This window comes from Dipodomys merriami, unplaced genomic scaffold, assembly GCF_024711535.1.
Source record: "Dipodomys merriami isolate MVZ:Mamm:240054 unplaced genomic scaffold, mDipMer1.0.p SCAF_3, whole genome shotgun sequence".
Lineage (NCBI taxonomy): Eukaryota > Metazoa > Chordata > Mammalia > Rodentia > Heteromyidae > Dipodomys > Dipodomys merriami.
In genome coordinates this window covers 28,862,462-28,888,867 of record NW_027204492.1, presented here as the reverse complement: position 1 = coordinate 28,888,867, position 26,406 = coordinate 28,862,462, and the positions used below count along the sequence as shown (strand labels likewise).

General features: G+C 41.9%; 2 protein-coding genes across 7 annotated transcripts in view; both read left to right on the top strand.

Moving 5' to 3' along the window:
- Positions 1–11,750, top strand: part of Il13ra1 (interleukin 13 receptor subunit alpha 1) — a 77,284-nt gene extending 65,534 nt beyond the window's left edge. For 2 of the 3 annotated variants that reach the window (XM_070039847.1, XM_070039845.1), the window contains exon 11: positions 9,047–11,750. In XM_070039847.1, coding sequence (XP_069895948.1) covers positions 9,047–9,142 — 96 coding nt within the window. In that variant the 3' untranslated portion in view covers positions 9,143–11,750. The remainder of the gene's footprint in view (positions 1–9,046) is intronic. The other variant, XM_070039846.1, reaches the window with a different exon arrangement.
- A 10,529-nt stretch (positions 11,751–22,279) lies between these two features.
- On the top strand, positions 22,280–25,441 carry Zcchc12 (zinc finger CCHC-type containing 12). 4 transcript variants are annotated; one of them, XM_070038965.1, is made up of 4 exons: positions 22,280–22,473; positions 22,838–22,889; positions 23,078–23,189; positions 23,650–25,441. In XM_070038965.1, the coding sequence occupies exon 4, from the start codon at positions 23,768–23,770 to the stop codon at positions 24,950–24,952; it is 1,185 nt and encodes a 394-aa protein (XP_069895066.1). In that variant the 5' UTR covers positions 22,280–22,473; positions 22,838–22,889; positions 23,078–23,189; positions 23,650–23,767; the 3' UTR covers positions 24,953–25,441. The 4 variants fall into 4 exon arrangements, with proteins under 4 accessions (XP_069895066.1, XP_069895064.1, XP_069895067.1 ...); XM_070038963.1 differs by having other exon boundaries at positions 22,835–22,889; XM_070038966.1 differs by lacking the exon at positions 22,838–22,889.
- The last annotated feature ends 965 nt before the right edge of the window (positions 25,442–26,406 follow it).

The following is a 26,406-nucleotide window of genomic DNA, read 5'->3' as shown; positions in this document are numbered from 1 at the left end:
AATGAAGATATTGAGTGAAATAAATATCAATATCATTTTATATATCTTAACTGAGCAATAACAGGCAGAAGGCAGTTAATTTAGGAAAGTAGCAAAGCATACTAGATAATAACCTGGGCTCTGGAGTCAGATTGTCTGCATGCAGATTGCAGCTATGTCATTTACCATCTTTTTGACCTTAGGTAATTTCCTTAGCTTCTCTGAGACTCGGTTTTCCTATTTATATAGTGGAAATTACAGTAGCCCCTACCTCATAGTAGGTTATTTGGATCCAGTTAGTTTAATACATGAAAATGGACTTAATCGAAACCAGCTGATGTATCTGGCACATTTTATGTGCTTAGTGTTAATGATGAGTCATGTGTGTGTGTGTGTGTGTGTGTGTGTGTGTGTGCCCATGCATACACACATGCGCGCACCAATATTGGGGCTTGAACTTAGGGCCTCACACTCTAAATTGGCTTTTTTTTCTCAGGGGTAGCACTCTACCACTTGAAGTACAGCTCCATTTCCAGCTTTCAGGTGGTTAAGGACTCCTATCTAGGCTGGCTTTGAACCATGATCCTCAGATCTCAGCCTCCTGAGTAGCTAAGATTACAGGCTAACTCTAAAATACTCCAAAATCTAAAACTTTTGAAGTCTATATCAGTGCTCAAAAAGTTTCTGATTTGGGAACATTTCAAATTTGGAGTTTGTATCTTTTGTATATCCTTTCTTGAAGGCAATTTGGTCAAATGTACCCAAGACTTTTTGCTTCTATAATTATACGTTTAGAAATAGATTTTTAAGAAAATGATCCAATAATGGCTTAAGTATTATTAATGTATCATTTGTTTATTACTGTGAAAATTAGAAACTAATGAAAAATCAACAATCAAGAATTCATTTTTAAAAGTTAAGTTTTCAAAGCCTTCAATGTCTAAAATACTTGAGTAAAAGGCAAATTATAAATGTATAGTATATTGCAATCCTATTTTTACAGAAATATATTAATACACACATAGAGCAAAGAGTGGTAGGAAATGGGTCAGAATGAATGTGCTTCTCTAGCCAGTGGAATTGTGGGTAACTAATATGACTGTCTACCTTTCTGAAACTTCCAATTTGGCTATAATGAACATGTGTTAGTTTTACAAAGGGAAAGAATATCGTAGTCATCCAAGCCTGGGAGATAATAGTGACTTGAACTTACATGATAACAGAAGAGATTGATGGGAGAGACATTATTAAAAGAAACTCATTATGACTTGGTAACTCTGGGTGGATGATGAAAGGTGAGGGAGAGTAAAAAATAATTTCAACTTTTCAGCTTTGGGTGATAGACTGACAGCAAAATCAGATCAATTATCTTTCTCAGAGATGGGAAAATTGCTTTTTTTCAATTTACTGTCTAGATGAGAATATGTTGGTTTTGTTCTGATGAGTCAGATAATTTTGTAATTTAGTGAGGTAGATACTGACAAGATGGACCACTGAACATGCTGTTGTTATTCATGGTGGCTGCAGACCATTAAACAATAATCAGTTGTGTTTTTTTTAACTAGAAGTATAATAAAAATGCCAGGCATGGGAAAAGGTAAGAGGACAAAATTTCCTGTTTGTTCTCAGTCAAATGACTCATCTGCTTTCTTTCTTTTCTGGGGCTTGAACTCAGGGCCTGAGCACTGTCCTCCAGCCCTTTGGTGCTCAGGCTAGCAAGCACTTCTGGCTTTTTCTGAGTGGCTTATTGGAAATAGGGCTCTCATGGACTTTTTTGCCCAGGCTGACTGTAAACAGCAATCCTCAGATCTCAGCCTCCTGAATAGCTAGGATTACAGCTATGAGTCACTAGCACCCGGCTTCATCTGCTTTCTTTACATGGCATTGGGCCTTACAAATAAAACAGCATATGTAACAGAAAGAGTAGCCTTTACCTTCTAGAATCATTGACTTGCAGAACAATCTTGGCCTTAATGAGATGAATGTTTACATGTGTACTCATTCCCTCTAATTACAAGTTTCCAAAACTCTAGATTTTCAGCCAGGCACCGGTGGCTCACACCTGTAATCCTAGCTGCTCAGGAAGCTGAGATCTGAGGATCACAGTTCAAAGCCAGCCTGGGCAGAAAAGTCTGAGACTCTTAGCTCTAATGAACCAGCAAAAAGCTGGAAGTGAAGGTGTGGCTCAAATGTTAAAGTGCCAACCTTGAGTGAAAAAGCTAAGGGACAGAACCCAGCCCATGAGTTCAAGCCCTAGTACCAGCACACATACATTCAATCTCTCTCTCTCTCTCTCTCTCTCTCTCTCTCTCTCTCTCTCTCTCTCTCTCTCTCTCTCTCTCTCTCTCTCTCTCTCTCTCTCTCTCTGTCTCTCTCTCTCTGTCTCTCTCTCTCTGTCTCTCTCTCTCTCTCTCTCTCTCTCTCTCTCTCACACACACACACACACACACACATACACACACCCTCTTAAGTTCTCATCCAAGCATCTCACTATAGAGAGAACTGTAGAAGGCATGGAGAGAAGTATGGCAATTATCATATAAAGAGCTTACTACAAAGCTGGACTACATGGGGGCTGGGAAGGTGGCTCAGTGGTAGAGCACTTGCCCTGCATGCATGAGGCCCTGGGTTTGATTCCTCAGCACCACATAAGAAAAAAGCCAGAAGTGGCACTGTGGCTCAAGTGGTAGAGCGCTAGCCTTGAGCTGAAGAGCTGAGGGACAGCGCCCAGGCCCAGAGTTCAAGCCCCACGATCGGACCCCCCCCCCAAAAAAAAGAGAAAAGCTGGACTACAACCAGAAAGCCCAAAGTTACCATCTCCTAAGCCAAGTACTCCAGGCCCTTTTCAAAGCCCCTTCACCGCTGCACTGCACTTCCAATAATGCTCCTTTTAAAAACATACTTAGATGTGGCTATTAAATTAAATACAATCTTCAGATTTGTAGTGTTTTGTTGATGTTTTGGTCATCACTGTAGTAACATTTTGGCCAACAACATGTCTTCCTGTTGCTTTGCTATTTGCCTTTTCCTTGTGACTAATTGGGCTGCTGGCCATATTCAGCATGAGGAAAAGGGTGTAAAGAGAATTGCTTCTTCTGAGTCTGCATTGCTTTCTTCCTTTAAAAATATATATCTCTTTCCCTACTTCTTGGAAACCAATTATATTTTCAGTGCTGTGCCAGATTTACATTCCTGATCAGAAAGCAACCAGCCAAATATTTTTGTGTTTTTTTTTAATTTAGTGTCTATTTTTTAAACTAAGGCTGCTTTCCAAAATAGCCTACAGAGCATTTCTGCATTTAAAAAAATTATAAATTCCTTAATATTGTGTAATACTTAGCCCAAGATCATATTTTTCCAACTGTTCCAGTAGTCTTTGGACTCATAGCATCTAACCATGCCACCATTAGTAAGGCTGAGATTGGCTATCTATTTAAGGTAATACAGCATGTTACTTCTTGCCATTTATTTCATCCCTACCACCAGGAAGTTCTGTGTAGAGTTCTGCTAACACTCTGTCCATCCTTCAGCCAGTGCAGGTTTTGGTTTGGGGTGTGTTGTTTTTTTGTTTTTTTGTTTTTTTGTGTTTTTTTTGTCGTGGGTCTTGAACTCTGGGCCTGGACGCTGTCCCTGAGCTCTTAAGCTCAAGGTGAGCACTCTACCACTTGAGCTCAGCACCACTTCCAGTTTTCTGGTGGTTTATTGGACATAAGAGTCTCACAGACATTCCTGCCCGGACTGTCTTTGAACCAGTATTCTCAGATCTCAGCCTCCTGAATAGCTAGGATTACAGGCATGAGCCACAAGTACCCAATGGGATTTTTTTGGTGCCAGTCCTGGGCACTCAGGGACTGGGCACTCTCCCTGAGCTTTTGTGCTCAAGGCTAGTGCTCTACCACTTAAGCCACAGCTCCACTTCTGGCTTTTGCTGAGTGGTTAATTGGGGATAAGAGTTTCACAGACTTAACAAAAAAAGTTTCACAGACTTTATTTCCTGAGCTAGCTTTGAACTGCAATCCTCAGATGTCAAGCTTCTCAGTAGCTAGGATTATAAGTGTGAGCCACCAGAGCTTGGCTTGCTGTTATGTCTTACCTCATCTTAAGATTTCCATTGAACTCATTTTAATATATGGCAATATTACATGCCGATTGGTATTTTGTCCTTTATACATATAGTAATGCTAATTTTATGAGTACTATTAAAATATTATTATTTTTGCCAGTCCTGGGGCTTGAACTCAGAGCTTGGGCACTGACCCTGAGCCTTTTCTGCTCAAAGCTAGTGCTCTATCACTTGATTCACAGCAGCACTTCTGGCTTTTTGGTGGCTATTTGGAGATAAGGAGTCTCACAGATTTTCCTGCCCAGGCTGGATTTTAAACCATGATCCTCAGATCTCAGCCTCCTGAGTAGCTAAGATTCCAGGAATGAGCCAGTGTTGCCTGGATCCCTTTGCTTTTTTGCTCAAGGCTGGTGCTCTACCACTTGAGCCACAGCTCCACTTCTGGCTGTTTGCTAGTTAATTGGAGATAAGAGTCTCCTGAACTTTCCTTCCTGGGCTGGATTTGAGCCGCAATCATCAGATCTCAGCCTCTTGAGCAGCTATGATTATAGGTATGAACCACTGATACACTGCTTAAAAACACATTTGCTATAATTAAAATGTAAAATAATTTCAAATAAGTATTTATTGAAAATTCCAAGTAATGACGAGAGTGCAGAATAACCAGCTCTGGATGATAAAAATGTAAAATAGCACAGTCACTATACAAAACAGCCTGATAAGCTGGGCTCCGGTAGCTCACACCTGTAACAACTATTCAGTTGCTCCATACTGTGCAATTGGAGATGAATGGATTATGTTAGAAGCATTCAGTTTTAGAGTATATGAAAGAATGAATGAGAAAATGCTGCTTAAATGTCCAAATTATTGGAAACAAGTTATTTGCCAGGTGCCAGTGGCTCACACTTGTAATCCTAGCCATTCAGAAATCTGAGATCTGAGGATCATGGTTCAAAGCCAGTTCAGGCAGTAAAGTACGTGAGACAGTTATCTATAATTAACTACCAGAAAACTGGAAGTGGTAGAGCACTAGCTTTGAGCAAAAGAGGTCAGGAACAGAAAGCCCAGGCCCTGAGTTCAAACCCCATGACTGACAAAAAAAAAACTGATAGTAGCTGGGCACTGGTGGCTCACACCTGTAATCCTAGCTACTCAGGAGCCTGAGATCTGAGGATTGCAGTTCAAAGACAGGCAGAAAAGTCTTTGAGACTTATCTCCTCAGAAAAAGCTAGAAATGGAACTGTAGCTCAAGTGGTAGATCACTAACTTTGAGCAAAAAAAAAAAGCTTGGGGATAGTGCCCAGGACCTGAGTTCAAGCCCAGGACCAGCATAAACAAAACAAACACAAAAAAGTTACAACCTCCACAAAGACAGCCTGACAGTTTCTTATAAAACTAATCATATGCTTATCACATGACACAGAAATCCTACTCCTATGTGTTTACCTAGAGGAAATGAAAACATGTCCACACAAAGGCTTCTAGTGCATGTTATTGGCATCTTTATAATAACTCTAAATTGGACACAATCCTGATGTCCCTGATCAATGTTTACATATGAACTCTCCAAACTCACTATGCAAACAGGGCAAAGCTGCACTCCAAGGGGAAAACTCTGTCTGGCAATAGACTCTAACTGGCCAGCAGAGCAACATCAGACACAAAAATTGAGAGAGAACTAAGAAAGGGAAAAAAAGAGAAAAAGAACAAGCAAATAAATGTGAAAGAAAAGTAAAGGATAGAGACAAACAGGTCTAGGAGATTTCAAAAATTAATTCACCATACTCTTGAACAATTCTTAAAAGTTATATAAGAGGAAATTCTACAGTCATGAAATTAGGGAGGAAAAAAAAACCCTTACTTATGTAACTGTAACCCTTCTATACATCACCTTGACAATAAAAATAAATAAATAAAAAAGAACTCTAACTAACCTAGGTGAATTTTCTTTCTAAAAGTTCAGGGAAGCTCTTTTATGTAAAAATGTAAAAAACAGAATAATATCTTGCAGAATTAAAACATGCCAGAAAGATATGTCCACAAAGATAAATGGGAAATATAACCTATCATTTCCAAATGCTGTTATAAAAAATTACATGATATGAGAAAATGTAAATGACAGGGAAGAATGCATAAAAAGTCAGAACTAGTCAGGTGCTCCTGGTTTATAACTGTAATACTAGCTACTCGGGAGGCTGAGACTGAGGATTGTGGTTGGAAGCCAGGACAGGTAGGACAGTCTGTGAGAGTCTTGGGTCTAATTAGCCACCAAAAACCTGGAAGTAGACCTGTGGCTTACGTGGTAGAGCACTAGCCTTGAGCACAAAAGCTCAGGGACAGTGCCCAGGCCCTGAGTTCAAGCCTCGAGCCCCAGGATCAGGACAGACAGATGGACACACACACACACACACACACACACACACACACACACACACACACACACTTTATCTACCTTTTTACAGGGGGCCTACTTAATAGGTGTGTTGTCTCTGAGCTAGTTCAGCCAAAAATTGTCTTTTTTTTAGCATTAGCCACTCTACTAGATGGGTCAAGGTCAAATAACTTGTGTATGTGTGTGTTTGTGTATGCATGCATGTGGTGTACACGTGTATATGTGTGTCTCTCTGTGTGTGTGAGCTGATCCTGAGGCTTGAATTCAGGGCCTGTACACTATCCCTAAACCTCTTTACTCAAAGCTAGTGCTATACCACTTGTGTTGCATCTCTGCTTCCAACTTTTTAATAGGTAGAGCTGAGCCTCAAAGACTTTTCCTGCCTAGGCTGGCTTTGAATAATAATCCTCACATCTCAGCCTCCTGAATGGCTAGGATTACAGGTGATAGCCACTGGCACCTAGCAAATAACTTGTTTAGAGTAATTTGGACATTTTGACCAGCATTTCCTCACTCTTCATATACTCTAAAACTGAATGCTTCTAACATAATCCATTCATCTCCAATTGCACTGTGTGGAGCAACTGAATACAGTTTCTCTTGTTTCTATTTTGTATATTTCTATTTCTTCCTATAAGCTTAGTAAACCATAGAACAGATAAAAGGATCTTAGTCATGATCTAGTGCAGGGAGTGGCAAGCCTTTTTAAATGAAGGCCCAGATAGTAAATATTTTGGCTTGTTAGTCTCTGTCACAACTTAAGTCTGCCACTATAGCATGAAAGCAACCACAGGCAATACAAAATGAATGTGTATATTCCAATACAACTTTACTCACCAGAGCAGGCAGCTTGGCAAGTGGCCCATAGTTTGCCCACTCCTGCTTTAGTGCAACAACTTTGACAGATGAGATAACTGAGCTCAGAAGACCAACCAGGATGTTGAGCTTGCACTATATGAGACCAGTTTGAATTGGGTTTAAAACAACCTTGCTTTATGCATATTACCTTGATCTAACAAACAATGTTACATAAAGCTGTTGATACAGAGGCTTTCAAAATTTTTAATTACACACTTTCAGGACATCCTACATACTACCATTTACCTGAGTGTTAATTGGTCTGTTTTGAGCTGTCTTGGGGTTTGCTTGGGCCTTCACACTTGCTAGGTATATGCTCTACTACTTGAGCCATGCCTCTGAGCCCTTTATTGACTTGAGTCTATAATATCTCTAGAGCATTGGTCAAATTTCAGTGGAAAGAAAGTAAAGAAAGATCCAAGTACTGGGAGAGAGCAAGGGAAGGGTGACACTGTGCATAAAGAAATATGCTCATTGGGCTGGGAAGGTGGCTCAGTGGTAGAGTGCTTGCCCTGCATTCATGAGGCCCTGGGTTCGATTCCCCAGCACCACATAAGCAGAAAAAGCCAGAAGTGGCGCTATGGTTCAAGTGGTAGAGCGCTAGCCCTGAGCTGAAGAGCTGAGAGACAGTGCCCAGACCCAGAGTTCAGGCCCCATGACCGACAAAAAAAAAAAAAGAAATGTACTCATTACCTTACTTATGTGATTGTAGCCCCTTTGTGCATCACCTTTATAACTTGAACTCAGGGTCTGGCCTAGTCCCTGGGCCTCTGTGTTCAAGGGTAGCATTTTGCCAGTTGAGCCACTGTAGTTTATTGGACATAAGAGTCTCATGGACTTTCCTGCTTCATCTGGTTTCTAACTGCCATCCTCAAATGTCAGCCTCCTGAGTAGCTAGGATTACAGATAGATTACTGGCTCCTGGCTAAAAAGTTAACTTTAAATAAATAAATAAATATAGAGAGAGGAGAAGAAAGAAAGAAAGAAAGAAAGAAAGAGAGAGAGAAAGAAAGAAAGAAAGAAAGAAAGAAAGAAAGAAAGAAAGAAAGAAAGAAAGAAAGAAAGAAAGAAAGAAAAGAAAGAGAAAGAAAGGAAAAGGGAGGGAGGGAGGAAGGAAGGAAGGAAGGAAGGAAAGGGGAAAGGGAAAGGAAGGGGAAAAGGAAAGGAAAAAGGAAAGGGAAGGGGGTCCAAGTGAGTCTGGGAAAGGTGGCTCTCACTTGTAATCTCAGCTACTCAGAAGACTTTAGATAGGAGGACTACAGATTGACTACCAACCCCAGGCAAAATATGACACCATACCTTAACAATAATCAGAAGCAAAAAGGGCTTGGGCTATGAGTCAAGTGGTGCAGAGCCTACCTAGCAAATGTGAGATTCTGAGTTCAAATCTCAGGACTACCACCGCCCCCCAAAAAAGTCTAAATTAAGTAATTAAAATAAGAAAAGCATCATTACCCACTTCGTTTATCTTCAAAAGACTGTTTCCAATGTAGGAAATGTCCCACTTTGTTTTACTCTTGATAAACAAGAAATGCTTTTCCATCTTTAATATTTGTTTCTGATTGTTTTGTTTTGTTGAATGTTCAAATCAATGAATAGTCTCAGGTCAAAAAACAAAACCAAGAAAACATGACATTCATGGTGTCTTGCACAGATAACAAAAAAAAAAGAGAAGAATTAGCAATTGAGTGCTCAGGGAAAGAACATTGTTTAAAGAAGTGATCACCTATGTTGTTTTTTTTTTGTCTCCCTAGCAGCACTGGAAGAAGTACGACATTTATGAGAAGCAGTCCAAAGAAGAAACTGACTCGGTAGTGCTGATAGAAAACCTAAAGAAAGTCTCTCAGTGATGGAGATAATTTATTCTTGCCTTTGAATGTGATCCTGTGAAGTATCATCAAATTCTCCATTTGTTATCCCAGAACTTGGTAAATGGAAACTAAAACTACTGGACCCTTTAGAAACAGGCAGCCATAGGAGCCAAATGAGTGGTGCACTGACAAAGTAAAAATATTGGGTCCTTTGGAAACGAAAGTGGAGTCATTCCTATTGAATCGTAAAAGTAGACATCCTTTGAGAAGTCTTCAAACTGGAGGACCAAGGAAAAGCTAATGGCAGTTAAGTTAATCTTAGCAAGAGTTATGATGACTCCCTAAGGGATGAATGCTTGTTTTGTGTCAAATAAGATCAAGAAATTTTATGTGTGAGGTAACTATTTCTGAGTATAAATGCCATGACTCACATAGAACATCTAGCAAACAAAACAGATACAATTTGGTATCTGCCTATTGTTTGGGATCCCACTGAGTAATGTTGGTAGCTATTAAAATTCTTGAAAGTCCAGAAACATCATCCACTAGAGTAGCATTTTCCTCTGCTTTGAAAAACCTCAGCAATCAGTGATTACCCTGGTGATGATAACCAACACACAAAGCCCAGGCAACTTCTTTACCAAGACCATTCCATACCTTTCCAAGACTTTTCAGGGCAGTGGAGATAGAATGACTCCTTGGATATTAGGATTGGAACCAAGGAGTCTCTAATGATGGATTCTTTTTTTTCACCTTTGCTACTCAAATCAAGTATTGACTGGCTGGTGCTAGGCCCCCAGTGGGTTTAAGATCTAGTTGGGACTTTCCAGTTCTTACCACTTTTTTATTTTTTGGGTCCGGTTGTGGGGCCTGAACTCTGGGCCTGGGTGCTGTCCCTCAGCTCTTCAGCTCAAGGCTAATGCTCTACCACTTGAGCCACAGAGCCACTTCCAGCTTTTCCTGCTTATGTGGTGCTGAGGAATCGAACCCAGGGCCTCTTGCATGCAAGGCAAGCACTCTACCACTGAACCACCTTCCCAGCCCCATCTTACCACTTTCTTGATCTCCCACCAGCCAATGCTCAGACTTTTCAACTCCCCAGCTCCTATACTGTTTTCCACCTTCTTCATTCCCTGTCTTTGTAGCCTATTGGCTTTCATTGGAAATTAAGAGGAGCAGGGAATCATTTGCATCTCAAGTAGTCTGCCTAGAGTGACAAACCGTGACTAAGTCTTTGCATTTTTGTTAACTTCTCCTGGGCCTCTTATGTTTGAGGTTTTTCAGCTCTTGATGTTTCTCTGTGTATTTTCTAAATGGGGATGTGTATTATCTTCACTTAGAACTTAGCTGTTTGCTTGAATTAAACATAGTTGCACATCCTTCCCATTCATTGCAAGATGGGCCCTAGGGGTTCCTCTTTGCCCTCCTACAAATGCTTACTTAGATTTTGTGTGTTATATTAATAGCCAACCTTGTAGGACCTCCACTGTATACTTACTCATTTTTTTGCATATGTTAGGGTTCCATTCTCCGCATCCCCATAAAATACACATATACATTTATACCTACTACTTCTTTTACTTCCTCCAAATTTAAACCAAGAATGGGAAGTGAGAAGTATCCCCTTTTTTCTCACACACAGATTCAGAGTCCTGTTCCTGGGGCAGGGAACAGACCTCTGCTCTAAACACATCTGTGCAAAAATGCCAACCTGCTTCCATTATAGTAGGGGAGCGCAGTGCTCTGGCATCTCAGAGGCAATTCAAGTGCATGCTAATGGTAACTGTAAAGGTATTTCCTCCCCATGCTTTTATTGGCATCACACTGAGGCTGGGACACAGGCCTAGTATGTATATTCCACTTTGTTCCACTCTAACTTAGCTTTCTGGTGGAGGGATGAATTTAACTTCTTAGCCTCAAGGCACTGGTGGCTCCTGCCTGTAATCCTAGCTACTCTGAAGGCTGAGATCTGAGGACTACAGTTCACAGCCAGTCCAGGCAGGAAAGTCCGTGAGACTCATCTCCAATTAACCACCAGAAAACCAGAAGTGGTGCTGTGGCTGAAAAGGTGGAGCACTCGTCTTGAGCACAAAGAGGCTCAGGGACAGTACCCAGGCACTGAGGTCAAGTCCCAGGACCAGCAAGAATAAATAAATAAGGCCTCCCTCAAAGCCACTTTTACTGTTAGCCTATTTTGTAGAGGAGGAGAATGCTTTGAAATCCTCAGCAACCGTTACACAGCTTTGGAATGGGAGCGAGAGGGGTGGTCAGACTTTGTTTCCATCCTCTTTTAAAAGCAGTGAAATCGGTGAGGCAAAGAGGGCAGTACATCATAGGAATGCCTCTGCTTATTGTACAGTTCATTGGAGTCTCCCAGCTTGGAAGCGCTCAGAGACACCAGTACATCACCTGTAGGAAACTAATACGTTTATTCACTATTTTGTCTAACCATATACCTAAGTAAACCCATGGTGGGGAGGGTCATTCTTATTCTTTCATTCAGATAAATATTTTTTCTGCATCTGGGCACTGAAGGGATTATGTGAAATAATGTTAACATTTTTGGTAATGTCTTCAATGAGGGATCATTTTTTGTTAAACTTCTATGAATGCTTGAGTCAAATAAATACTGTCTTTTTATATGTCACCTAAATGTTCTCCTTTGGTCTTATTTTGGGGAAAATATTAGGGTGACTGTTAGGGCACAGTTTTGAGTTAAAAGAATAAATATTGTAAAAGTAGGAATCTATTTTACCTTGTGGGGGGGGTGTGGGGGTGTGCTCACATGCCAATCCTGAAGCTTGAACTCAGAGACTGGATGTTGTTACTCTGTCTACAGTATCTAAACTCTTAAGGTAAGGGCAGGACTGCTGATATTGGGTGTGTGTGTGTGTGTGTGTGTGTGTGTGTGTGTGTGTGTGTGTGTGTGTGTGTGTGTGTGTGTGTGTGTGTGTGTGTGTGTGTGTTGGTCCTGGGGCTTTAATTTAGGGTCTGGGTGCTGATAGTGTGTGTGTGTGTGTGTGTGTGTGTGTGTGTGTGTGTGTGTGTGTGTGTGTGTGTGTGTGTGTGTGTGTGTGTGTGTGTGTGTGTGTTGGTCCTGGGGCTTTAATTTAGGGTCTGGGTGCTGTCCTTAAGCTTCTTTTGCTCAGGGCTAGCTAGTTGAACCACAGCTCCACTTCCAGCCCTCCTACCACCACCACCACTACCCCATAGTTAGAGATAAGAGTGTCAAAGAGTGTCAAACCAAAATCCTCAGCTCTCAGCCTCCTGAGTAGCTAGGATTACAGGTGTGAGCCACTGGTTGGTCAGAATATTTTTATATGTTTATAATTATCCATGAATATTCTGGAAATCCATCTCCAGTTAAGTACAGTTGTTTGCTTAAGAAACCCCATTTAATGGAGGACATTTTTTAAAAACATATTCAATTGTACAAAGGGGTTTCAATTCAACATGTCAGGTTATGAGTACAATGAATCTTGATGAACTTAAAGTCCATAAATATGTATAGATCTATGGAAAATAGATTCCTGTAGCCACAAACACACTGACCTTGTCTCAAAGGGAGTAAGGAGCCAGAAAGATGAAACAGATTCGCTTTCCAGAGTAATTTACCACTTTCAAATTATCCTGGGCTCCTGCTCTTTTCAAAGTGCAACTTTATGCTCAGATGACTAGCATATCATGGTGCCGCTATAGTAGTTGTTGAAGAAAACAAAAGTATAGGAATGCTTACTTCAGAAATCTGATTTCTTTCAGACTTCAATGTGGTTAGCTAACTCTTAGTCTGATTGTACTTCAAGGAAGTATTTTTCTTGACATTTTGGATGTGCTAGATAATTTTGGTTTTTATCTCAATCCTGAACATTCTTTGTCTTTTAACTGTCTTTCATAGTGGTCATACCTGTACCATTAGCAACAGGAAAATATTTTATTTCTGGTCTTCCGCATCTGTTAGGTACACTTATATGGGTAAAAAAAACCAAAATGATAAAAGCAGAACACTGGAGGGGTAAATGCAACACAAAATTGGTTGGAAATACATCTGTATCCCTAAGTATTTATCTCTACAAACTAAGGAACTTTTTTTATTTTAAAAAATCAGAAGGGTAGAGTGGGTCATACATGTAGTCCCAGCTATTCTAGAGGCTAAGGGTAGAGGATCTCTTAAGCCCAGTTCAGGACCAGCCTGGGCAACACAGATTTCTTCATAAACAACTTTTCAACGTCTTTATTACACTAAAAATTAACAAAAGTGCTGAGCACTGGTGGTTCACACCTGTAATCCTAGCTACTCAGGAGGCTGGGATCTAAGAATCATGGTTCAAAGCCAGCCCTGGTGGGGCTGGGAAGGTGGTTCAGTGGTAGAGTGCATGCCTTGCATGTATGAGGCCCTGGGTTCAATTCCTCAGTACCACATAAGCAGAAAAAGCCGGAAGTGGCACTGTGGCTCAAGTGGTAGAATGCTAGCCTTGAACTGAAGAGCTCAGGGACAGTTCCCAGGTCCAGAGTTCAAGCCCCACGACTGACAAAAAAAATTAACAAAAGTAGCAAAATGTTACCAAATATTCAGTTAATGTTCATATTTCCCCCATTGTCTCTTTTCTATTATTTGATGAAATCAGAATTCAGTAAAGTGCATGGTGGAGCTTTAATACTTGGGCTTTGTGCTATACAGAGGCAAGCATGTGGGAAAAATGATTGTTTGGCCTTCAACTTTGTATTATATCAGCACATAGTAATATGGCTCTGTCACCAAAAAGTAACTCCCTTTCCCCCTTCTAGGTTGCTGTTGTGAAATGTTTAACCCCTCATAGGATTCCAAACGTTCTTTATAAGCACTGTAAAGACATCTGTGGCAGTATAAAAGAAGGGAAAATTCACATTTACCCTTGACATTTTAAATTTTTTAAAAAAACAAGACATTGTCTTTCTTTTTTTAATTTAATTTTATTTTATTTTATTTGTGAACATACTGTACAGAGGGGTTACAATTACATGGGCAGGATAATGCATACATTTCTTGCCAAGCATTGCAGCCTCCTCCTTTGTTTACCCTTCACATCCCTTCCCAGCCTCCCCCCCCACAATCCCAATCTTTCCCCTCCCCCCCCCCCCACCGACGTTGTAAAGCTCGTTTTGGACTTGACAACTTGTACTTATTGTTGCAACAGGTCCACCTGTATCCTTAAACAACTGGTTTTTCCCCATCTCCTCCACAAGTTATACTGACATCAAATATAGTGAAAGCAGGGGTTATACTATGGGGGAGGGACATACAAAGCAACAAAGAAATAATCTTATAAATGCGTTAGAAACACATGCATGAAAGAAAAAAAACATTAAAATACATATCTAAGGGTTCATTTTCCTAACATCACATTATCTGACCTTTTCCACTTGACTCATACATATACTAGATATTGCAAATAAGGGAAACCATGGGGCCTATGTTTCTTTGGGCCTGGCTTACTTCACTTAATATAATTTTTTCCAAGTTTTTCCATTTCCTAACAAATGGGGCAATGTCATTCTTTCTGATGGAGGCATAGAATTCCATTGTGTATATATACCACATTTTCTTGATCCATTCATCTACTGAGGGGCATCTGGTTTGGTTCCATATCTTAGCTATGGTAAATAAGGCTGCAATAAACATAGTTGTGCTGGTAGCTTTAGTGTGGTCATGTTTGTAAATGCCCCAAAGTGAGATTGCTGGGTCATAGGGGAGCTCTATGTGAAGTCTTTTGAGGAACCTCCATACTGCTTTCCAAAGTGGTTGAACAAGTTTACATTCCCACCAACAATGAAGTAAGGTTCCCTTCTGTCCACATCCCCTCCAGCATCTGTTGTTGTTAATGTTCTTGATTTTTGCCATTCTAACTGGAGTGAGGTGGTATCTCAATGTTGTTTTGATTTGCATTTCTTTTATGGCTAGGGAGGTTGAGCATTTCTTCGTGTGTCTATTGGCCATCCTTCTTTCTTCTTCAGAGAAGTTTCTCTTCAAGTCTTTAGCCCACTTATTTATTGGGCAGTTGTTTCTTTGAGAATTTGTTGTTGGGGGATTTAATTTTTTGCGTTCCAAGTATATTTTAGATATGAGACCCTTGTCCGTTGTATGGCTAGTAAAGATCTTCTCCCAATCCGTGGGCTTTCTATTGATCTTGCTAGCTATGTCCTTTGCCATGCAGAAGCTCTGCAACTTTATGCAATCCCATTTGTCCAACCTTTCTTTGATTTGTTGTGTTTCCGGGTCTCTATTCAGAAAATTTTGGCCTGTGCCAAGGAGACCTAGGGTTTCTCCTATTCCATCCTGTAATGTTTTCAGAGTGTCTGTTTTCACTCCGAGGTCTTTGATCCATTTGGAGTTGATTCTGGTGCAGGGTGATATATAAGGATCTAGCTTTAGTTTTCTACAAGTAGTTAACCAATTTTGCCAGCACCATTTACTGAAGAGGCTGTCTTGCTTCCATTCTATTGTTTTAGCTCCCTTATCGAAGATTAGATGTCTATAGGTCTGTAGGTTCATTTCTGGGTTTTCAATTCTATTCCATTGGTCCTGAGGTCTATTCTTACGCCAATACCAAGCTGTTTTGATTACTATGGCTTTATAGTAGAGTTTGAAATTTGGTATTGATATTCCTCCAGCAGTGTTCTTTCCGTTGAGGAGTGTTTTTGCTATTCGGGGTCTTTTATTGTTCCATATGAATTTTTGGATTGCCTCTTCTATTTCCTTGAAGAATGAGGTTGGAGTTTTGATAGGTATCGCGTTGAATTTGTAGATAGCCTTGGGAAGTATTGCCATTTTCACGATGTTAATCTTGCCAATCCAGGAGCATGGGAGGTTTTGCCTTTTTTTAAGTTCTGTGTTGATTTCTTTTTTCAAGATTTTAAAGTTTTCATCATAGAGGTCCTTCACTTCTTTGGTTAAGTTAATTCCTAGGTATTTTATTTTTTGTGGGGCTATTACAAATGGAGTTGCTTTCCTAATTTCAGCCACACTTTTCTCATTGTTGGCATACAGAAAAGCCACTGATTTTGGGGGGTTAATTTTATACCCTGCTACTTTGCCAAAGTTTTGAATCAGCTTGAGTAATTTGGGAGTGGAGTCTATGGGATTCTTTAAATACAAGATCATGTCATCTGCAAAGAGGGAGAGTTTTATTTCTTCTTTTGCTGGGGCCCTGAGCCAGTTGCTCACACCTGTAATCCTACCAACTCAGCAAGCTGAGATCTTAGATCTTAGGATCACCATTCAAAGCCAAGCCAGACAGAAAAATCTGAGAGACTACTACTCTTATCTCCAATTTTTTTTAAAAAATTCAGGAAGTGGTACCAGGCACCCATGGCTTCCACCTGAAATCCTAGTTACTGAGGAGGGTGAGATCTGAGGATCACAGTTCAAAGCAAGAAAGTCCATGGAGACTTATCTCCAATTAACCACAAAAAGTCAGAAGTGGAGCCATGGCTCAAATGGTAGAGTGCAAGCCTTAAGAACCAAAACTCATGGACAACGCCCAGGCCCTGAGTTCAAGCCCCAGGACCAGCAAAAGAAAAAGGAAAAGAAAAAAGAAAAAAACTAGACTTGGGAGGTACCTCAGTAACAGAGTGTGTACTTAGCATGCATAAGGTCCTGGGTTCCAACCCCATCACCAAATGCAAAACACAACTCTTGTGAGTGCCCACATGTGTAAATGCCAGCTTCTAACACATCTAGGGGATATTTTTGCAAACAGCAGCACAGATCATATCTGTTTTATGTGATGTGTCTTCACATAAGATCAAGACCAATATAGATATGTTGGACATGCACTATTAAAAGAGAGTACTTCAGCCTAAATTAAGGCCAAAATGTTGCAGCCACCTTCCCTTCTTGTAGTACTGGGGTTCAAACCCAGGACTTTGAGCCATGTATCCAGTCTTTTTGCATTTCAATTTGTTTTCAGATAAGGTCTCTAGATTCTTCAGTAGCTGGGGGGGGGGGGAGAGGGCACAGTTTTGTGCCACTATGCCAGGCTTGTTTTGTAGATAGAGTCTTGCTAACTTTTGATTGATTACATTGAACTAGGAGTTTGGGAAGTATTCTATTCCACTTGCCTTTTTTGAAATTTGTATTTTACTGTAAAGGCGCTATACAGAGGGGTTACAGTTACATAAGTAAGGTGATGAGTACATTTCTTGTGGAACACTGTTACCTCCTTCCCTCGTTTTCTCCCACTTTCCCTCCTCCCTGACTCCTCTTCCCCACCAGGTTATAGAGTTTATTTCCAACATAGTGTCTTGTGACTATTGCTGTTGCATTGGTTCACCCTTTTCCTTTGTCTCACCATTTTGTGATTCCCCTTCTCTTCCCCAAATCAGATAAACATATATCCAAGACACAGGGTACCAAAATAAAAAACAGTGACAACAGGGGATAAACCAAATGGGAAAAAATGAAAGAAAAGAAAAATAACTTCACACAGTACATTAAAAAAAAAAAAAACCTTTGTTTCCTTATCTTGGAGTTCATTTCAATTAGCATCATTTTATATGGTCATATGTATATAACTATTGAGCTATTCCCATTTGACTTTCTAAATACATTTATTCAAGAAACCTTTAAGTATATTTACACATATTTAATATGCTATATTATATCAATATAGTGTACATAAATACAATAAATGTAAAATAAATATAAAATAATGTATTATATAATAGATAATATACAATACATTATGTAATATGTATATTATATACATATTCTATATAAAATATAGAATATTATATATATTCTTGCCCTCAGGAATGACAGATGTGTTTTCTCTTGTTGTCAAGTTCTGCTTTGAGTACTGTTCTGAGAAGAATTTGGAGGCTGGTTTGGGGCTCAGAGGGAAAATCCTGAGTACTGAAGCTATTGTCCTGTTGAGTTACTATCCCTGCCTAAAGGCTGGAGGGAGCTCCTCAGATAGATCAACAACACATAATCAACAAGGCAAACTGTTCAAAAGTATAGTGGATAGACAATGAAAAGAGTGATGGGGATGTTGGGACCAGAAACATATTCTTAAAGGAGGAGTTGAGATAAACTTTAATGATGGGTAGAAAATGAAAAAAATTAACAAAAGAGGGTCTCTCTCCTTAGTGGGGTTTGAATTAAGGTGTAGATCCTAATAGCAAGATGGGTTGTGAGAGGAAAATGATGAAGATAAGCAAATAAGCTATAATATTAAGTAAGAAATGGCCAGGATATGCTTTATGTCAGGAAAACTGGAGTGAAGGTGCGGATCTGAAATTGTTTAGAGATGGGAGTCACCACAGTTTGATGGAAGATGATAAAAAATGATACAAAGAGCCAGATATGGTGGAACATGTTTGAAATTCCAGCAGTTAGGCTGAGGCAAGAGGATCATGATTTGAAGCTAACTTGGGCTACATAGCAAGACTTTACCTCAAACAGACTAAAACGTACAGAAAAATGATAAAAAGAAATGGAGGAGTGGCTAAAAGATATGAAATCTATTTTGGATCTATTGTCTATAAAGTGCTGGAAAGAACATTATTATCATGATTTCCAGTAGGGCTGAGAACACTCAGGATTGGTAATGACAGGAGAACAGCTGTAAAGAAGGATCAAAGAAGACATTGCAAAGCCCTCTCAAGACAGGTAAGAAAACCCCAAAGCTAAGCTTGCTATGGGAGCAATCATGAGATGACAAGTTCAATGGCAAAGCAGAGTACTCAAGCGCTTCCAGATCACGAGTGACACACTGCTTCCACCTGGTGGCTACATGTAAAACTCATAATGAGGACATTTTAGAGCCAGCAAAGTCCTTCCCTCTTGAAAGCCTTCTAGAGTTCATTGTTCTCTCTACTTAATTTTCTTTTCTTTTCTTTTCTTTTTTTTTTTTTTGGGGGGGGGGTCTGGTCGTGGGGCCTGAACTCTGGGTCTGGGCGCTGTCCCTCAGCTCTTCAGCTCAAGGCTAGTGCTCTACCACTTGAGCCATAGTGCCACTTCCGGCTTTTTTCTTTTTGCTTATGTGGTGCTGAGGAATCGAACCCAGGGCCTCAGGCATGCACTCTGAGCTCTACCACTGAGCCACTTTCCCAGCCCTCTACTTAATTTTCTTTCCATCTCTACTTCTTTTGAGAGACATTTAATTTATCAATATTTTAGATATATGGGCTAGACAGTCTGGCATTATTCAACTTTATTTGTTATTTTTGCATTTTAAATATTATCCTTAAGAAACATTCAACAAGATTGCTAGCCTTGAGCTGAAGAGCTGAGGGACAGCACCCAGGCCCAGAGTTCAAGCCCCACGACCAACAACAAAAAAAAGAAACATTCAACATTTTTTTTTGCACTACTGAGTATGGAACCCAGAGCCTTGTACATGCTAGCAAATGCTCTATCACTAAGTTACATCCTCAGCCCCACTATTCTGTGTGTGTGTGTGTGTGTGTGTGTGTGTGTGTGTGTGTGTGTGTGTGTGTGTGTGTGTGTGTGTGTGTGTGTGTGTGTGTGTGTGTGTGTACGGGAGCTTGAACTCAGGGCCTGGGTCCTGGGTCCTGTCCCTTAGCTTTATTGCTTAAGGCTGGTGCTTTACCAGTTGAATCTTGCCTTCACTTCCAGCTTTTTGGTGGTTAATTGGAGATGAGTCTCACAAACATCCCTGCCCAGAATGGCTTCAAACCATGATCCTCAGATCTCAGCTTTCTGAATAGGATAACAGGAATGACCCACTGGCATCTGACTCTCACTATCTTTTTATAGTAATCGTTCTTGTTTCCTTTTAGCTTTATCATATCTATATGCATGTACAAACAGTATACTTTATCTCTCCCAGGTCTGAGCTTCATATACACAGGTGCATACTACCATAATTCTTTTTTGAAAAGCGGGCTTTGTTGTGATACACTGTAAATAACACAAATTCATTTTTTTAATTTATGTAGTTCGTTTTTTAAAATAAATTCAGAGCTGGACCACCATAATCATGATCAATTTTAGATTATTTTAATCATAGTAAAAAGAAATAATATACCTTGTCCATATAAGTGTAACCCCTCTGTACGGTATTTTCACAATAAAAAAAAAAGAAAAAAAGAAATAATAAGCCGGGCGCTGGTAGCTCACATCTGTAATCCTAGCTACTCAGGAGGCTGAGATCTGAGGATTGAGGTTCAAAGCCAGTCTGGGCAGGAAAGTCTGTGAGACTCTTATCTCCAATTAACCACCAGAAAACCAGAAGTGGCACTGTGGCTCAAGTGGCAGAGCATTCAACTTGAGCTGAAGAGCTCAGGTACAGCACCCAGGCCCAGAGTTCAAGCCCATGACTAAACAAAACAAAAGAAAAAAATAATGTACCCATTAGTAATCACCCTCTTTTCCTTCTTCTTGAAGCCCATAGCAATCACTAATGTACTTCCTGTCTCTGTGTATTTGTATCTTTGACCATTGTATGTAAACAGAATCAGACAAAATGTGCTCTTTTCTGTTTGTCCTCTCACATTGTTTTCATGATTCATCTATGAACATTAATTGGTACTTTTTTCCTTTTGTCCATTCATCAGTGGATGGACATTTGGATTGCTTCTACTTTAGGCTATTATTATCATTAATATACTGCTATGAATGTTAGTGCACAGTTTTGTATAGACATGTTTTCATCTCTCTTGGATATGCACTTAGAAATGGAATTGTTGACTCATATGGTGATTCTATATTTAACTTTTGAGGAAATTCTCAACTGTTTTCCAAAATGAGTGCACCATTTTACAATCCAATCCACAATATTTGAGGATTCTAACTTCTTTGCAGACACCTGTTACTGTATTTCTTTATTATAGCTATGCTAATTGCATTAAGTAGTGTTTCATTCTGGATTAAATTTGCATTTGTGTGATGTCCAATGATATGGAGCAGCCTTTCATGTATTTATTGCCATTTTCATGTTCTGGAGAAATGCCTACTAAGATCCTTTGCCCATTTTAAAAAGATTTATTTTGCCAGTCCTGGGTCTGGGCACTGTCCCTGAGCTTCTTTTGCTCAAAGCTAGCACTCTACCAGTTGAGCCACAGTGCCACTTCCGGCCTCTTCTATTTATGTGGTGCTGAGGAATTGAATCCAGGGCTTCATTCATGCTATCCAGTACTCTTCAACTAAGTCCCATTCCCAGCCCCTCAAAAGATTTTTGTTAGCATACATCAGTTGTACAAAGGGGGTTTCATTGTGACATTTCCACACATAAATGCATTACATACATATATTACATACCTACATATATACAATATACCCTGATCAAACTCCATGCATCACTGTCCCTCATTTCCCTACTCCTCTCTTAAAGCAATCTCAACAGTTTTCACTCTTCTTTCACATATTCATATAAAGTATTTCAACTTTATTCAGTATCTTCACCCTCTGAGCTGGCCATCACTTCTCCTGATGATATTTAGCTCCAAATAGAGCCTGTTTACCATGCTATAAGGGCCTGGGCATTGTCCCTGAGCTCTTTAGCTCAAGGCTAGGCACTCTACCAGTTGAGCCACACAGCACCACTTTCGGTTTTCTGGTGGTTCATTGGAGATAAGTCTTATGGAGTTTCCTGCCTGGGTTGGCTTTGTACCGTGATCCTCAGATCCTCAGATCTCAGCGTCCTGAGTAGCTAGGAGTATAGGCGTGAGCCACCAGCATCCAGCTTGTTCCTGAAGGTTTGTGCTCAAGGCTAACACTCTACCACTTAAGCCCCAGCTCCACTTCTTTTGGCTTTTTGAGGTTAATTGGAGATAAGAGTCTCACAGACTTTCCTGCACAGGCTGGCTTTGAACCTCAATGCTCAGATCTCAGCCTTTTGAGTAGTTAGGATTACAGGCATGAGCCATTCGCACTTGGCTCTATGTCAAGTTTCATGCCTTTAGTCTCAAGACACAGAATTGACTCAAGGGAGAAAGGAAGGATAGAGGGAGGAAGAAAGAGTCTTAAATTCTGCAATTGGCTTCCTGTATCCAAGAGGTTCACTTGTTCCTTGAGCCTGTTGCTCCGTCCTCCCGGGCCCCCTCCTCTTGGGTACCCTGGTCAAACCTGAGCCAGTCGCCCGCCCCCGCACTCCACTGATTGGCTGCAGTGGCCTGTTCGTCACACTCTGCTGTCATCGTGGTCAGAAGATAAAAGCAGCCGCGGCTGCCTTGGGAACCGTGCTGCTTGGACTCGGGTACCCTTCTCTGGGTGGCCGTGCGAAGCAGCCCCTTTCCCTCCCCCTACGCCCCCGGATCGCTTAACGGCAAGAGCGGCGCGCGTCTTCCCCCCGACCCCAAGCAGGGTTGCAGGACCAGTAGGCTGAAACCAGGCTCCCAAACGTCCTCAGCCCACCAGCTGCGTGGAGGTAAAGTTGGGGGGGGATTTGATTTCCTGGTATGGGGAGACGTGAGGGGGGGGAAGCTGGCAGTCCTGGGTGGCACAGGGTTTGGAGAATCGGCAATTGCGAGGTAAGGGAAGGAGCACCCGCAAAGCCTGGCAGCTTTGAGGGAGGAGGTGGGGTTCACCTGGTTGCTGCAGAGTGGGTAAGATGTGCTTGCATTGGGGGAAGGGAAGAAGAAGCCACGCAGGAGAGGAGGGAGAAGGACTCGAGTTTGCCTTGGACTCCCCCCTCCTCTTATTTTGAACCCCCCTTTGCACCTCATCACATCTTCCTGGGGAGGACTATGTGGGTGGGTGTGTCCAAGTCCTATTCCATTTCTCTAAAGCAGCCGATCTAAACGGAATCTGACCTCGAATTGTGTGCAACTGCTTGTAGATCTGGTAGGCAATGCTGGCACGGGATCAAATGGGGAAGGGTCGTTGAGGATCGTTTGAGGGAAGGTGGGAGAGGGAATTTTCTGCCTGGCGACTGCAGAGGCGGGGAAAGGGAGGGGGAGGAGGGAGCAGCGGGATGACGCGCAACACTACCTCCGACCCTCCACCCCCTGCCCGCCTCCCCTGTGGCGCAGTTTGGACACCTGGAGCACACCGAATCTGTGAATCCTGCGGACTGTGGTCGACCCGGACCCCAGAAGCAAGCTTTCTTACGAAGAGTACAGATTTCACCAGCTGGAAATAAAGGTGCACTCATTTCTGCATCTGTAAAGGATCTGAGAATTACCACAGGGGTGGGGAGGTCACAAGGGGGTGTGGCTGAGGCCAGATGATGCAATCACTGAGATCCTCTGTGATTTCTACGCATCTGCGACTGCTGTGCTTGCTTATGAGAGTCTCACTGTCGATTCTATATACTGTTCAAGCTAGATAGAATTCGAAGCAACAGTTGCCATTCCCTTCGAAGGACTTGGGGGCGCAGGCGGGGGTGGGGGTGGATTTGGCTGCATAAAGCGCCCAGCGAGCCTAGAAGCCACCTGAGACGAGCAACAGGAGGTTATCATTGCCCATCTCTTGCAGGATATTTTTTTAAGAGGAGGCGGGGGGGGGGGGCCGGGGACCCTGTAATGCAGGCTATTGAGGTAAGGAGTGAACACAGCTACAGTATGTCTCTTATTAACTGCCCCCCCCTTTTTTTTCTTTACAGACCCTACTGGAATAAGAGGAGGACAGAATCCCCTGCACACCTGCAAATTAGCCCCCTCCCACCCCCGCCCCATAAAAGCCCAGGAATTCTGTATTGAGATCCTGTGTCATCAGCAGGCATGGCAAGCATCCTTGCACACGTGGGTGCCAACCGGGGGCAAAATGCAGCCATGCCTCCTTGGGCCCATTCCTTGCTGAGATCCCTGGGGAGAAGTCTTGGCCCTTTGATGGCCTACATAGCAGAGAGAAACCTGAAATTGTTCTCAGGGAAGGCAGTGCCAGTCCCGGGGGAAGAAACCTTTGAAAACTGGCTGATCCAAGTCAATGGGGTCCTGCCAGATTGGAATATACCTGAGGAAGAGAAGCTCAAGCGTTTGATGAAAACGCTCAGGGGTCCTGCCCGCGAGGTCATGCGTTTGCTCCAGGCTGCCAACCCTAATCTAAGTGTGGCAGATTTTTTGCAGGCAATGAAATTGGTGTTCGGTGAGTCTGAAAGCACGGTGACTGCTCATGGTAAATTTGTAAACACGCTCCAGGCACAGGGGGAGAAAGCCTCCCTTTATGTGATCCGTTTAGAAGTGCAACTCCAAAATGCTATCCAGGCAGGCGTCCTGTGCGAGAGAGATGCCAACCAGACTCGCCTGCACCAGTTCCTGGTAGGGGCTGAGCTGAGTAGGGACCTGCACTGCAGGCTTAAGGGGCTTCTCAGGGTGTATGCAAATGAGCCAGAGCAGCTTCCTGATTTCCTGGAGCTAATCAGGATGATACGGGAGGAGGAAGATTGGGATGACACATTTATTACACCAAAGCAGCCCAAAAGATCTGAGTCAGAGGTGGAGAATGTAAGCAGCCCCGTGATATTTGAGGACAACTCCCAAATCGCCATGAGCAGTGCTGACTGCAATGTGATAGAGATAGACGATACCCAGGATGACTCTGATGAGGATGTGATTCTGGTAGAATCTGAGGACCCTCCGCTCTCATCCTTGGCTTCCCCTCCCATCCCAGACATCTATCAGGACCAAGTGCTGCTCATTGATTCCCCCAGCACTTCCGCCACTCAGTCTCCCTCCACCAGCCATGGTGATGGGCGGAGAGCCAGGAAGCGAAAACACACAAGGGGCTGTACTTCTTGTGGTGAGGAGGGTCACTCAAAAGAAACCTGTGACAATAGCAACAAGACCCAAGTTTTTGAGAATCTGATCATCACCCTACAGGAGCTGACACATAGAGAGCAGGGGCCAAGACCTGTCAAACCCTATGGCCCCTGTGAGCTACAGTATGGTGCTGGCCCCCAGCCTTAAATGAGCTCCTGACTAGGAAATTAGAGGAGGGGATGTCTAACTTGCATGAATTAATCTGAAAAGCAGTTTTCTTTTGTATAGAGAAAGGGTCTTGAATAGCAACCAGTAGAGTGAAAGAAGATGGCCTGTAATCCATCCTTGCTTTTTCTCCCCATTGCTGAAGATCCTGTTTTCTGTGTGTGCCCATTTCCTTGATTGCTTTGTTCTCTTGATGAAAATGGCATCTTTCATTGTTAAGTGTTCAACTATTAGAGAAAATTATAAAAAGGTGATGTACAAGTGATCTAGAACTCTCCACCCTTTGGTAAATGTCCTTCTAGATATTTCTCTATGCCTATGTACACAGATAGCTCTATATTATAGATAAGTGACTCAATATAAGTGCTATTCTATATGCTGTATTTTTTCACCAAATGATACATGTTGTGGCCTTCTATGTCTGTAAAAAAATACAATACATACATACATATGTATGTATAACAACATCTACCTTAATGTCTCTGTGGTATTATTTAACGTCTCTGTGATAGTATTTTAAGAAGATGTAAAGGGAAAGAAAAAATATACTGAAAAGCTATAAAGGGGCAGGGTCATAGTCTGAGGATTTTTTTTCAATCAGCTTCATTGCAGATGAACAAAGAAGAAGAAATGTGCTGAAATATTTCCCAAAGAGAAAAAGTCCCTTTACCACAACTGACCTGTCCCCTACCTCATAGAGCCAAATTATGACCTGCATTAATTGACAATACACCACTGATTACTTTCCTGTTGAAGCTAGAGGAGTGGGGTGGGGGAGGATGTCCAGTGCTATGTGCCCAACAAGAGAATCCCAAGGGTTCCGCTCCTGTTCACTTTGGTGAAGGGAAGTTCTCCCCTGGGTGGATTCCTTACATTTCTGCAGCAGCTTCTGGACATTTTTTTAAGGTGCCACGGTCCTGGAGCTTGAACTCACTGTGTGGGCACTGTCCCTGAGCTTTTTAGATTATAGCTAGTGTTCTACCACTTGAGCCACAGCTCCACTTCCAATGTATTTGGAAGTTATTGGAGATAAGGGTCTCACAGACTTTCCTTCCCAGGCTGGCTTCTAACCATGATTCTCAGACTCAGCCTCCTGAGTAGTGAAGACTACAGGCATGAGCCACTGGTGCCTTGCTTCTAGACAACATTCTGTTGACAAGGAATCTCATCTGTGGACTGACACCACCCTCTGCCCCCTCCCCAATGAGGGAAAGAGAAAAGAACAACTCTTGGGAGCTCAGCACCAGCAGGCTCAGCTCTGTTACAGATTACAGGACTCCCAACTAACCCCACTGGAACCCAAGATCGCTTTCATAAGGCAGGTTGAAAAACAACCCCAGGGGCTGGGAAGGTGGCTCAGTGGTAGAGAGCTTGCCTTGCATGCATGAGGCCCTGGGTTCAATTCCTCAGCACCACATAAGCAAAGAAGAAAAAAG